This window comes from Micrasema longulum, unplaced genomic scaffold (assembly GCF_059751315.1).
Source record: "Micrasema longulum isolate JH-2025_06_02 unplaced genomic scaffold, ASM5975131v1 h1tg001315l, whole genome shotgun sequence".
Classification (NCBI taxonomy): domain Eukaryota; kingdom Metazoa; phylum Arthropoda; class Insecta; order Trichoptera; family Brachycentridae; genus Micrasema; species Micrasema longulum.
In genome coordinates this window covers 61,303-76,464 of record NW_028278502.1, presented here as the reverse complement: position 1 = coordinate 76,464, position 15,162 = coordinate 61,303, and the positions used below count along the sequence as shown (strand labels likewise).

Below are 15,162 nucleotides of genomic sequence, written 5' to 3'. Positions count from 1 at the left end.
TGGATATTAAAAAACCCTGAAAACCTAATCTCTGAAGAGATCTCTAAGGATTTGGAAAATAATGTTTCTTTAGATACCTTACCTATTATTCCAAATATTGCTTTACTTTCTACAGCTGATGTTGTACTATCTAGTACACTTTTGACGTCTACTTCTATTACATCCACTACTGCCCCAAATGTTAAACCCCTATCTGCTAGTTCTAAAGATTTGATTAAAGATCCGGCTACTAATTTAGCTAATGGCACATCTGGTAGCCCCACAAAATTACATGATACTGTACAAAAGCTACCTGGCGGTATGCCTAAGCCACCTAATATAAAAGTACCCAGTGATTTCACTAAACAATCCAATGTTCCAAAAAATATTCAAACTATAAAGCTATCTTCTGAAAGCTCGTGAAACTTCCTTCTACGGTTACAGCGCCTTTGGTTGCAAAAGACCCAAAATATAGATGGCTTCTTTTACGTATAGAAAATGACTTTACCAAAATATCTGTGACCGGTAAGAATTTTCAAGTTACTCTTCAAGAAGTCACTGAAGCTATGGCCCTTGCAGAAAAAACTAAAAAAACATGTAAATTTCCTGTTGGTAAAAAATCTGATCTACCAACTTTCGGTATTTATGCACTGCCTGGAAATCGTATGAAGGAAGTCTTTTTAGGTCCATACAGACTGGATGAAAAAATGGATTTAAAAATTTTGCTAAAAGGTCAATGCCCTGTAAAAAGAACATATGGAACGTGGACAAAGGCTCTTGATAAACCACATATAATTGTCTGCAATAGAGAAATCAAACAATCTAATTCAGAAGATGTTCTTCAAGCATCTAAGAAAACCAACACTATTGTTGTCCTCGAACCATCAACCCAACAAAAGTACTTAAAATCCACTACAGCTCATCCTGACAGTTTATCTCCTACTATGGGAATGTGTCCTTTACAGTCTGCTGCTTCGAAAGTTCCAGTCTCTAATACTCATAACTTGAAGTTATCAGACAAAAGTTCTGAAGCGACAGATAAATTTGTTTCTCATATAGTATCCACTGCACCTTCCATTGTATCTGCTGCATTTCCTGTAGCCACTGCTGTTACGAATGCTACATCAAATATCACTTCGACAGTTAAAATACATAACAATTTGAAACCAGCTGTGAAGAGTTTAGATAACATAGTACCTGAAATCTCAATTAAATCTGGGAGTGAAATTGGCGTTAAATCTGTGTCAAAGGCTACCAAAATACCATTAAATAAAAAGTTCAATAAATGCATTATTGCCGCAAAATTTAACCAGACTGCAACAAATATGTCAACTTTGTTAACAAATTCTACTGCATCAAACGAAACTGTTCAGATAAAATCTAATTCTACTAATGTTGAAAAAATGCTGAAGAGTCATAGCACAATAATTAGTCAAAAAAAGGATTCTCTGAAAATTAAACTTTCGAATAAAAAATCTGAAATTTTTAATTCACCTAAAAAAGTACATACTGAAGAGGGAAAAGGCGATTCCAAAAGTAAGGCAACACCAATGTCAGAAGATCAGTATGATAAGAATTATGATGAGGACATTATTTTCATGCCAAATAAATTTGAAATTGTGGAGATATTCGATTCTGATGATGAAGAAAAAGAAACTGTCAGTGAGCCACCTAAACAAGTGTGGTTTGTATGCACAAATATTCCTGCCCTTGGGCATATTGCCGCTACCCAGAATCCAAGTGGTGCGATCATCCTCAAATTTGCTCATTTGGGGGCGATCGAATGTTCCAATCAATCTTCAGCAATAGTGAGCATTAATATGTGAGTCATATTATTTCTAAGAACTTATATTTGCAGCCAATTCTAATGAACCCTCTAGTACAATAACTGTGTTACTTATCTTACAGGTTATTAAAAAATTACGTCGGTTTTGAACCATGTACACTTTCTTGTAATTGGAAGTTTGTTAACCAATCGGCGGATGTCCAGAATTATAAAGCGTTGGATGAGAGTAAACTGAACAAGTCTTATGTAAGTAGCAGTAATTTATAAGCCCTAAATATAGGCTTATGCTTCTATTGCATTAGTCTGCCTCAAATGTTTTTAGTGGTACTGTAGAATTATTCCCACACTTCAGAGGATTAAAATGTCTAATATAGTCAATTACCTTTTGAATTAAACCAAGTTAATTGAGCTCACAGTGAAAAATTCCACTCTGAACAAACAGTATAACTCCAATTATCCGGATTAAAGAAGACATTATAATAACAATCCTTGGTCAAAGAAATGAATTTTTCTGGAGATGTTTAAGTAAATTTTAATGTGATTCCAATTCGCTGTATTATTTCAAAAGCAATATAAAAGTGATCTTAGAGTAAATTTTGCATTTTCTTTTAAAAAATTGCCTTAATTTAACGGGTAATCCAATTACCCAGATTTCTGGATATCCGTATAACGTCAGGCACTCATTAATCCGGATAATTGGAGTTTAACCTTTTTATTTTTTATCAAAAGTCTTATCTTTCTTTCGACAGGTTGGTATATCGAAATTCATCATACCGAGGTAGATAGGGATAGTTAAAAAGTTATACCATCTTAATTTGTACGGGTGAAGATAGCATTTGTAATCGTGGCCCTGGGGGAGTCGTCAGATTTTTTTTTCTCATAGAGGGGTCGCATATTCAAAAAGATTGAAAAACCTTAACCAAACATATTATTCATTAATTTTTTTTTTATTTTGTTCAGGTTATTTCTGCGAAAGGACTTGCAGCTCGAGGATTGAAGTCCAAACAAACTATCAAATCTTCAATGAACCAATCACCAACTGAATAAGTTCCCGTAATTCTTATTACAAATTTGCAATTTATTTAGTGTATCTTGAATTATTCTTTCCAGGCAGATGAAGAATACAGATCTGTGATTGAAATAGAACCAGAACCCTGGACGAGTGTTTTCGACTCGATGTTGTTCTCAGATAAAAATCCTGAATAAGGAAATCGAGTGGAGATAAGTCCACCTTATTGAGTAGTGGTCGATGTGTTCGCCTACCATTCTTGAGGTCCCAGGTTTGATTCCTGGCAGGGTGGTTGTAAAATATTGAATTTTAAAAGTTTTTAAACTGAAATATCATTGTTCCTGGACCGTCACTTGAAGTGTAAGTCTGATCACCTTACCTTCATCTGAAAGATGACAAATTACGCCGCATTTGGTTAACAAATGCAGTGCCCTGTGCACCGCTTTTTCGAGGTCTTCCGACGCCTCTCTTATTCTCCCAAGGTCTCCATCTTAAAATTTTAGCGGTCCATCTTGCGAGGTCTTGTCTCGCAATGTGTCCTGCCCATTGCCACTTCAGTCTTGCTACGCGAGCTGTTATCTTATAATTCATTTTATCAATGTTTATTATTTAAGTTTGAATCTTTCTTTTTATAAAAGTAATGTCAGAAAACATTAAACATTTCAAATCCTATGGTTCGGCTAGGGAATGTATTGCATTCCGTCCTGGTTATGTTTCTATACTAGTTTTCCTCGTAAGGAGGCGTCCTAAATTCATTTTGTATAGAAATTATTTCATGTTTATTGTACACTAATAAAAAAAATGTATAGTTCATGTATAGCATTCCAAATTTACCAGATAAGGATTACCGTTTTTTTAATATCTTTACCAATAGACATTATGTATTCTGAATACATGCTGCATAAAGCCATTATTTGTAATTGGGCTGTGATTATTGTAATTGTTTTTATTTGTTTGTGAATTGAGGAGCAAAGTTAATTAATGTTTAAAAACATCAACTAAACTAAAGTTAAAATAAGGTCCTTATATTTTTTATTTCACAACAACAGATCATTTTCACTTTAAAAAACGTTAGTTTTTCTTTTAATCTTTAAAAAAAACTTTTCTAAAAGAGTTTTACAAAAATAAAGCTAAAGAACCTTACTTTTACATACATATCGCTAGCTCAAAGCAACAATGAGCTATCTCTGAAAAACAAATTCTGAGATAATTGGACTTCTACATTTGCAAAGGGTCTAACGGAATTAAATTATTAGGAGTAGATTATGAATACTATCTGCCTCGAGGTGTAGTGGTCAGCGCATTTGCGTGCCATGCAAGAGGTCTCGGGTTCGATTCCCGATATGGTTGATGTGAAAGTATTATTTTTTTAAAACGGTGTTTTAACACTAGAATGTTTTATAATACCCAGACTGGCACCTGAAGCTTAAGACTGATCATCTTACCTTTATGTAACAAAAATGATCAAGATTGCTGCGATTGGTGAACCAATGCAATGCCCTATGCACCATTAAGTGCGGAAAGGGAATGAAGAAAGATGAATATCTAACCTCAGTATTTATTATTTGAAAACATTAAATTTCAGGTTTATCTTATGTGGCTTTGGGCTAGCGATATTCATAAAGAGGTATTGTTAATTAATGTTAACTTCTTTTATAATTAATATAATATGTTTACTAAAAACACACATAAAATGGTAACATCAGAATAGAGATTTGACTTGAGGTCACAGAATGTAGAGTAACATGTATTTGATGGATATTCCTTGATCTAGTGGAATTTACTTCCTTCGGATGAAGTCCTTATAAAAAGGAATGATGCAAGGACGCAACCTTGATGAACTCCGGTGGTGACCCCAAACCAATCTGTGACAACATTGTTAATTTCGATTCAGCATTCGCTATTTAAGTGTAAGACTATTCAATACTAACGCCAAAAGATCTAGCGAGATCGACTCTAGTGGATGGTTTTTTAATCTTATATATGCATGTGCAATTGTCATTGGCGCATTCTGTTTTGCAAAAACTTTTACCCTGAATTTGTATGAAAAATACCAGATCTGGTAAAACTGTGGCCTGAGCGAGATAGACTATGCTCCACACCAGTGAATCATGCGTTAAAGAGATAAGTCAGTACACATACTTCGTATAATGCCAGCATATGCGCAAATACGAAGTTCGTTTGTAATGTCACTTTGATCATGCGTACTGGCAGTATATTGGTGATTTATATGTATAATGTGCGTAAAATGTTAATGCAACTGTTTTATACAAATGTATACAAACAAAAACAATAGCGGATTTAGCGTTCGGATCTGGCTCCAATATGTTGGCTATCATCGCACATATTCTTATTGCTCATTAACCAAGTCATGTTAAGACTTATCTTATTTAACTTAACATAAAAGTTGACAAAATTAAAGAAATGCACTACTAGTAATTTTGGTAGCCGCCTGTGGTTATAGTATTTTAATGTTTGTAAACACTTATCGGTATTTATATTTAAGAAAAATACATTATATTTTTTCACGATAGTAATGTCAAATTTCATGTCATGTAATACATTCATAAAATGTAATACATTTAATAAATAAACTAATTTAATAGCTTGTTATTTCCATAGGAAGATTTATTTCTTATATTTATTAATAGAAGCCAATTTATTGTTTTAATAATATTGTAATGATGTATGAACATTTTCAAATAAAATATTTCTCTTTAGTTTGGTTTTTATTATTTTTATTTGTCATCATACATTTTAAATAACACCCTACAATAAAAACAAACTTGGTCAAAACATCTGTTTTATCTAATATACAGTCGTTGCGCGCACATTTTTCGCTTCAATTCACTGTGAGTTATGGAATAGCTGACTGGGGAGGTTGTGCAGCATCCATCTTAAAACCTCTAATAATTTCGCAGAAATTATTGCTTACTACAAAAGCTCAAAAGAGCAATTCAAAACAAACGGAGGGGAATGTTGACAAAGGGAGTGTGTTTGTTGCACGACAACGTCCGCTCGCACACGGCTAATGCTACCAAGGCGCGTTTGAACTTGTTTGGTTGGGACATTTTGAGCCACCCAGCATTCTTCCCTAATTTAGCGCCTTCTGATTTTCATCTTTTCACCTTCCTTAAGACTCACATGGGTGGAAAAAAAAATCTAAGCGAGGAGGTGAAAGGTGGGAGGGAGGTTGATAACGCTTCCTAAAGGATTAGTGACTTTTTTCTTCTGCATTGTTTGATAATGCTTACATTATTTAATTTCATTATTAATTCACAATGCTAATGTGAATTTTAATATTTATGATTTTATTCTATTTATTAAAAAAATATATATCATAAACCCAAGATACTTTCGTTTACGACCCAGATTAAGTTCTTGGGAGTAATTTTGAACACTCATCTTACATGGAATTCATACATAAACCATATAGTAAACAAGTGTCAAGCCGGATTGAATACGTTAAGAGCAGTCTCGCGAGTATGGTGGGGGAGCCACCCTTTTATACAGAGAATTTTTTACACTGCGTATATCCGGACCCATCTCGATTATGCCTCGTTCCTTTTAGAATAGTGTTCAAAAAAGAATCTCCAAAGACTAGACCGGATCCAATCCCAAAGTCTAAGACTAATCATCGGAGCAATGAAGTCCTCTTCAATTAACGCTTTACAGGTAGAGGCTTCTGATGCCCTACTTGGAATGAGAAGCCAATATTTGGTGGATAGGTTTTTGCTAAAACGCTCCGTCCAAAAAAGTAACCTACTTATCAAAAAAGTAAAATTTCTCTCTGACTGAGTGACATCATCATCCTTTTGGTCCCATAAACCGCCCCCTTTACTAGTCAACAGTTTTAATTTTTACAAATCTTTTGAATTTAACATCAACCCTAAAGACCTTCTTCCCCTTTATCGTTTTCCATTTAACGTTTCTATATACGCCCCAAAATATTATACTCACATTCGGAGTTGAAAGCCATCTACAGCCCCGGTGTACATTCAACCTTATTCGGTCGTCAAGATAGATATTCCCATATGGTCCCATTCCCTACTAATATTTTCAATATTTTGTCCCCCACCCAATAAACAAGTATTTAAAATTTTATGTAAATGTGTAGTTCTAAATGGTATTAAGTTGTAAATAAGATATATATTATGTAAAGTGTATGCAATATTAAATACTAACACACTAACTTGTATGTATAGTACTAATACATGTGTAAATATTTAAATAAGTCAATCTCAAACTTGACACTGGCTAGAGCACCCCAGTTAGGGGTGAAAAAGCCAAAAAAAAAACTAAGAAGAAGAAGAATATCATAAACCAAATAAATTCATATCTACGCAGTCTTGTCACCTGTCTGTGGTCTCGATTCTTTTTTACTCATTTCGTCTTTTCTATGAATTTTACTTGTCAAAATGTCAGGGATTTGAGCTATAATGATATTAACCCAAAATGGTAAAAATATGCGTTTTATTTTTTTATTATAAGAATCAATCATGTTTAAGATAGCATTTTGATATTATTCAACATAATTTGATTTATTTTTATTGAAGTCTGTCGCAAGGAATTTTGTAAACCCATCAATTTTATTTTAAAAATATTGCTACTTGTGCCTGCAAATATTTTTCAAATGTTTCTCGATTGTTTCAGGGTGGAAATATATCACAACTCGAGCGGGATATAGGATCTGATCAATTTCCTCCGAATGAGCACTACTTCGGATTAGTTAACGTGAGTAGAGATTACATATATATGTATAATTTTATTATAGTTACATCGACAATTTTGCACCTGTCATAATATGATTTCCTTATATTTAATGCAATTAGCGTTCTTATATACATTTTTAAAAATATGTTTTTTGTAATTTCCAGTTCGGTAATACCTGCTATAGTAATTCAGTTCTTCAAGCATTGTATTTCTGTCGGCCATTTAGAGATAAAGTATTAGAATACAAAGCCAAAAACAAAAGAACTAAAGAGACTCTTCTCTCCTGTTTAGCTGATTTATTTTATAGTATTGCTACTCAAAAGAAAAAGGTTGGGTCAATTGCTCCAAAAAAATTCATCGCCCGATTGAGAAAAGAAAAAGGTATGAACTTAATAATTTATTTTACGTAATTATTGGTTGCGTGTTTTCCTTTTTTTATTTTAATATCACATTCAGCAAGTCTTAGTTCCTGACCAAGTATATAAAAATAAGTATTTTCTTCTGTACTTCTTAGAGCAAAAACACGATATTTTTTTGCAAAAAAACATCTTGATTGTGCTTCACATGGAAAGGCTACATATAAACACCTCATGCTACTACAAAGAACGTGGATGGTGGGGATTTAACCTCTCTAATAATGTTAATTGAACTTATTATGTACTTATACGAGTTTCAACTTATCAGTTTACGAAACGTCTTGCAGCTACAAAGTGCATAGGTTCTTAATTTGTTGTAACAGAGAGGGAAAACATTTTTGAGAAGACAATATGGAAGGCTAGGCATATACAGGGCTTATGACCTGCCGTTGGACGGCTTAAGTGACCACTTTACACACTGTAACATTCACCATTCTGCCTATGTTTAAACATCCACATTTCCTCAACTCGTCCATCTGTTGTCTTTTGTGAAGTAAACAAGCTGAAACCTTTATCATGTGGGTGAGACTCATACGGCTAAACCGATTCACCTACTAGGCAACACCAGCCAATGACAGGCCATAAGCCCTGTAAATGCCTAGACTTCCATATTCCCTTCTCAAAAACGTTTTCTCTCTGTTGCAACAAATTTAGATCTGAACAATACCCTAGGGAGGAAATTCACCCTGTCTACAAGTATTTGGACATACTCAAAATATTGTTGCATAGGTTCTAGCTATCTATAAATCATCATCAGTATCATTCCCTTTCCGCATCTAATGGTGCATAGGGCACTGCATTGGTGCATCAATCGCAGCGTATCTTGATCATTTTTGCTACATGAAGGTAAGGTGATCAGTCTTACGCTTCAGGTACCAGTCTAGGGACCATGAAATATTCTAGTGTAAAAACACCCTTTTAAATAATATTTCACATCAACCACATCGGGAATTCAACCCGAGACCTCTTGCCTGGTAGGCAAATGCGCTGACCATTACACTGCGAGGCCGACAGTATCCGTAAATAGAAAAATCATATTTGAAGCATGAACTTTGTGGTTATCCTATATTATAAAAAAATAAGTATAAGACAGCTTTTTTTTTAACCAGTTATATTTTATTTTTTCTGCCAACCGGTTTCAAAGCTTTCTTTATCAAGGTATAATTAACCTTGGTAAAGAAGCTTGTGTAGCTTTGAAACCGGCCAGTAGAAAAAATAGTAAATAAGTAGTTAAAAACAAATTTGATTTATATTTATTTTATTTGTGAATATGTAGTATTGAATGAATATTGTGTATAAAATGTTATTTAGCAATGTAACTAATCATACTTATTTACTTTTACAGAGGAGTTTGATAATTATCTACAGCAAGATGCCCATGAGTTTTTAAATTTTCTAATTAATCATATCAATGAGATAATTTTAGGTGAGTTAATCTTTGTTTCATCTGCTTTCACTTATTATAATCTTTAGTAAAACTTAAATTACAGTGACAAACATATATCGTCTGGATCGTAGAACAACGACGGGTGTGCGAAAAATGCAACATTGACTTATATCTTGAAAAGGCTTTATATTTCAGGTTTAAAAAAAATATGTATACATAACTAATACGAGTACCGAAAGATTTACTTTACTTATCAAATTATGACATAAAATGTTTTAAAAGAATTTAACCAGGCTCACGTAAAATTTAAGAAAATTACATGTGTCGTTGTTCTACAATCTCGACAATATGGATATGTTGTTTTTTTCAATTAGACCATATAGAATTTAATTCCATTTCTGCAGTAATTCATTATTATATAAGGAGGTAGTTTAGTGATTTAAAAAAAATGATTGTTTATCGTTTTATCAGCGCTGTGATTTTTAAAGTTTTGTATTTCTAAAATTACTAATTATATGACTATTACTAATTATATCAACTTCCTGTATCATTAATGAAACTTTATCTTTATTTAGCGGAGCGGAATCAAAATCCGTGCAAACCGAAGCCAGGTTCCGGAGACAGTAGTAGTAGTACAAGTCACGAGCCCACCTGGGTACACGAAATTTTCCAAGGAATCCTCACCAGCGAGACTCGCTGTCTTAACTGCGAAACAGTCAGCAGCAAAGATGAAGATTTTTTCGATCTCCAAGTCGACGTCGATCTCAATACTAGCATAACACATTGCCTGAGATGTTTCAGTAATACTGAGACATTGTGCAGTGAAAACAAGTTCAAATGTGACCACTGCAGCAGTTATCAAGAAGCTCAGAAACGGATGAGAGTTAAAAAACTTCCTATGATTCTGGCGCTACACTTAAAACGATTCAAGTATATGGAACAGTATAATAGGCACATTAAAGTTTCTCACCGAGTAGTATTTCCATTAGAACTTAGATTATTTAATACCGTAAGTACAATTCAATGACATATTTTTTTACTTTTATTATAAAAATAAAAGGGAGTCATATTTAAATCCAAAATTTTGGAATAACCAGCGATGACCGGTTTCATCGCTTTCGCAACATCTTCAAGATTGATATTTTTATTATAAAACTAAATAAATTTATACGAAAACAGTGAGCCTATGTAGAGAATTCAAAATGATAAATTGTTATTGAATTTGATGATTTTTGTCTGAAGGGCCCTTTTACAAAGTGTTACAGGGTAAATACAAGAGTTTATAAATATGTTAATTTAATGAGTTCATTTTTTTTATTTTATTAAACCAGCCATTGACAGATCATATGCCCTGTAGATGCCTAGACTTCTATATTACCTTTTCTTAAATGTTCTTTATCTCTGTTGTAATATGTTAATATAAACAGCTCCCCAGGGAGTTGAATCCCAGTCCTTGTCTACAAAAATTTGGACAAACTCAAAATATTGTTGACATATATTGTTGTGACTCTTATTTTATCAGGTTCTTGATTATTTCATCCCGGTGAACCTAATGACTCTCAATTAGGACGTCTGAAAAGTAAAGTATTAAAACATGTAATAAATATGTGTTAACTGAACTAATTCTACATTGGGTTTAAGTATCACTCATCTTTTATGTATATAATATATTACAATGAACTTTCATGAAGAACGTTCACTAAAAAACTTGAATGCTTTGTATCCAGAATTGTGTTGAACTATACAAAAATAATATTACTTAATCAATTTGAATTTAAACTCCGGTGACTCGTCTCAGTCAGCAAAATTCTTCAATATACATACTGTTCAAGTTTATCTTTCAAATTGTTTTACACTTAATGATATTCATATATATTTAGAAATCAGCTTGGTTTTTTTCAATATTTATTTATTTTCTTATATATATCTTGTGCTTATCGAAATAAAGCTGATTTCAATGAAATTATGCAAGAATTTCATAACAATTATTTTTTCCTGAATACAATATAATAGCAATAAATTAAACAATATAATCATTAATTTATTAAATTTTTTGTCAAAGTATTATATTTACTCAGCATTAAGTTATCAATTTATTGTTTTTATTACTGATCAGTTGTGTTGAGATTTGTGATCAGGCTACAAATGCATTACATACATACATAAATGGGCATTTGATATTATACGCCCTTAAGGTATTTTATTACGAAAATGGTGCTATATAAGTTATCCATAATAATAATAATAATGTACATGAAAACTACGCTCTTTTTACAAATGCAAAGAATTTATACTTATATGAATATATAAAATTTATATTTTAAACTTTCAGTCTGATGATGCGGTAAACCCAGATAGACTATATGACCTGGTAGCTGTGGTCATCCATTGCGGTTCTGGTCCCAATAGAGGCCATTATATCAGTATAGTGAAGAGTCATGGCTTCTGGCTGTTATTCGATGATGATATGGTAGATGTAAGTAAAATAAATTTTATTGGGAAAAATGCGATCATAATCAATTGCAAATCTTGTTGTGAAAATTAAGAGTGAAAAAGCTTACCGTTTTACTATTGTACTCTTTCTAAAAAACTTTTTTTTTTAAAACTTATAATTTGTTTAGTATTCAGATTTTTAAAATCCCGTCTTTATTTTCACTTGTTATGTCATGTTTCCCTCCTAGTTGTTAACGAAAGTATTAGATTTTTCTCACTATGGTCAAACAGGAGTTAATTAAGTTTGGTAAAATGATAAAGATAGATACATAATATGTGTATTTAAAATGTTAAATTTTTTGTACGTGTCACGATTTAATGATCTCACCACTGAAAATATCAAAATCTTGAAGGATGTTAGACAAGACTGCATACATGGGAATAAAGATAAATGGCAAAGCATAACAACATAAAATGTGCTGATGACACTGTCAATATTTTAGACGCCACAGAACATCTCCAGCAAATTGTCAACGTTGTCAATAATTTTTCAAAAAAAAAACCCAACTTGTGCGCCTTTTCCATGATAGCACAGATATATGATCATAGAGAGAATTATAAGCATTTTCTTTTTGATAAATTTTAATGATTTTAAAATTTTTTTTTTTCCAGAAAATTGATGCTTCAACAATAGAAGATTTTTATGGTTTGACATCAGATATACAAAAATCTTCAGAAACTGGATACATATTATTTTATCAGTCAAGAGATTGTGTTTGATATAATGACTTTGTATATTAGGTCACCAAAAAGTTACATAGTGCATTTGCACCAAAAAGTTACAAAGCAGAATGTTTGTAACAATATCTCTGATTTTATTATTTTAGATTTAGCGTCAGTCATTCCTTTGGTTACTCAATATTGAGAACTGAAAATTACTATTGCAACAATATTATTTAAATTACCTGGCTAGCGTAGAAATGTCATTCCGTTAAAATATTTACCCACCGTATTATTTCTACAATCAATGTGGATCTAAAATTTATTATTGTTAATATAATTTATTTGAAACAATCGAATATGTGTGTATAATTATATAGTATTGTCGTAAAAATCGTTTGAAGTCTGCAGTTTTTTGTACTGGTATTCATATATTATTATGTATTACAATACAAAGAATTTTGGATATTTTTTTATTAAATGTCGCCTTTAAATAGATTTTATTTATATGCATTTTAGATACATTATTATGATAAACAAGTTGTTTTTTTTAATTAATCACGCACTGTTTGTTTTTCTTGTTATTAGATAAATAATTGCTTTTATATAACTAGAAATCACCTAGATAAGCCTTCAAATTGGGGAGTAGATAGTTTTTATTGTTGAGTATTTCTTTAAACTAGTTTTTTTTTATATTTATCCTTGGAATCATGTTTTAAAATGTACACAATATAATTGATAGATAACCAACCAAGTAAGCATCGAGTTAGGCCAAATTTAAAAATAAATATGTAAATACTATTTTTATTTTCGTATCCAGCAAATTTTTAATCATAATTTTTGCCAAATGTAAATGTATACTCACAGGCAATAAAAAAAATGGAGATTGGATGTTCTATTTTTATAGTAAGACGTTTCAAAAAGCTTATGGAACTTAAAGGATGTGCATTTTACTGCAATTAGTAATTTTGTTTTTTTTAACTGCTAAGCAATGTAATATTTTAATTGTTTTTATAGTGAATCAAAAGCAGCGTACAACATTGATATTGCCAATAACTCAAAAGTACATTTATTTAAAATACCACACTATAGAAATAGGTCATTGTTTTACTTTCAAAACATTTTAATTTACTTATTTCATTAATCCATTCCGCATTACAATTATATGCGGAAGAAACGGGCAATTTTTCAAACATAATATTGATGTTTTTGTAGGTACTTCTTGATAAAACTATAGTTAATAATTTTGATAAAAATATCAGTCCTGAAAATTTCTTCTTCGGCGAAAGCGCTCGGTCAAATAAGACAAAATAATATAAATTAACCAAGGAATTTTACTAATATTTTTATTAAAATCTTTTTTCTTTTTTGATATTCGCTTTTTAAATTTTTATATTCAATTGCAATAATTCAGGACCTAATGTGAAGACTTATTATGTACATGCAGAGTTCCTTACAATGTTATTATTCAGAATGCATTTGAAACATAATAAAATAAACAATGGATAATTATTAAATGAAGTAAAAAATATTATGTTATTTAAATAATTATTACCAACACCGAGTTCTCCGCTGTAGTGATAAAAAAATTCACAATACTTTAGTTAAAATGTACAATCTATCACATTCATACGCAGGGATTGTATTTTTTACAGATATACTGAAATAAGCTTAGTTTCTATTTAAACATGTCAATTGCACTAGCATTTAACAAATAAACATTTTAATTAATAAATGTATACAATTGAGTGAATATATTAGCGAGGTCACAGTTTCCATTATTTATCTTTTAAAGTGAATGTTGATTTTTCAGTCTATTGATGCAACGAACAAGTTCATATCTGGTTAAATGTAATATTTTACTCCAACGAAACAACCTACATTCATGCATACAAACATAGGTTGGCGATAGGAGACAACTTGGGTGGGATGGATCCATAATATAACGTGTCATTTCAATACTAGAAAGTCTTTTCAAATCAAGATAAACTGGAATGTGTTTTATATTGCATATTTTATTTCTAACTAAAACATTATATCTATTTATTTTTTCATTTGTAAAGCAGTCATTTTATTATCAGAAATTTTATATACTGTGATTGTCCCACCTCCACCTAATTAAAAAAGCTTAAATGTTAATTATTTGTGATGTGAAGACTTTTTTTAGGAAAACATTAATATAATTACCGTTTGCGTCTCGTAATAAATTTATTAAAAAAGAACCCTACAAATAATTATGTAAAAACTATGTTATTATATTGAAACGTACTGTTATTGATTTGTTAAAATCTTATAATATTATGACATTTTATTATTGTTTGTAAATAGAAAAATCTTTAATATGTAATAAATATTATGTACTAATAATACACAAATATTTTATTTAACCATATTCCTTTTTATTGGTCTTAACTTATTTGAAAAGTTAAAGTTTCCTCTCTGATAAAGTTTCGTTCAGTGTAAATAATCATAATTTTCCAGTCTATAAATGAACAATGGTAATCAGAGCATTTTTAATATAAAACAGTAACATTATTTGTTTCATATTGAAAATTGCCTGGAAGGCCGTCAATGGCGATCTTTCAGCGGAACGAATGGACGTAGGAGAAGGCGAAAGTGTTGGCTGGCAGTAGGGTCTCCTGGAGGTGTCTGGTGATGACCACATGCTCCACTTAAGAGCAGATGTGGAAAATAAGAATATTGTAATTCCATTTTAGGT

General features: G+C 31.4%; 1 protein-coding gene and 1 long non-coding RNA gene across 2 annotated transcripts; both read left to right on the top strand.

The window, feature by feature from the left end:
* Nucleotides 1–7: 7 nt before the first annotated feature.
* LOC148275943 (uncharacterized) lies at nucleotides 8–5,494 on the top strand. The gene is made up of 3 exons (XR_015823916.1): nucleotides 8–1,801; nucleotides 1,888–2,011; nucleotides 2,726–5,494. It is a non-coding gene; the product is annotated as an uncharacterized LOC148275943 (long non-coding RNA).
* A 1,662-nt stretch (nucleotides 5,495–7,156) lies between these two features.
* On the top strand, nucleotides 7,157–14,812 carry Usp12-46 (Ubiquitin-specific protease 12/46). The gene is made up of 7 exons (XM_088234995.1): nucleotides 7,157–7,232; nucleotides 7,428–7,508; nucleotides 7,652–7,868; nucleotides 9,249–9,329; nucleotides 9,866–10,299; nucleotides 11,623–11,766; nucleotides 12,396–14,812. The coding sequence occupies exons 1-7, from the start codon at nucleotides 7,230–7,232 to the stop codon at nucleotides 12,501–12,503; spliced, it is 1,068 nt and encodes a 355-aa protein (XP_088091121.1). The 5' UTR covers nucleotides 7,157–7,229; the 3' UTR covers nucleotides 12,504–14,812.
* The last annotated feature ends 350 nt before the right edge of the window (nucleotides 14,813–15,162 follow it).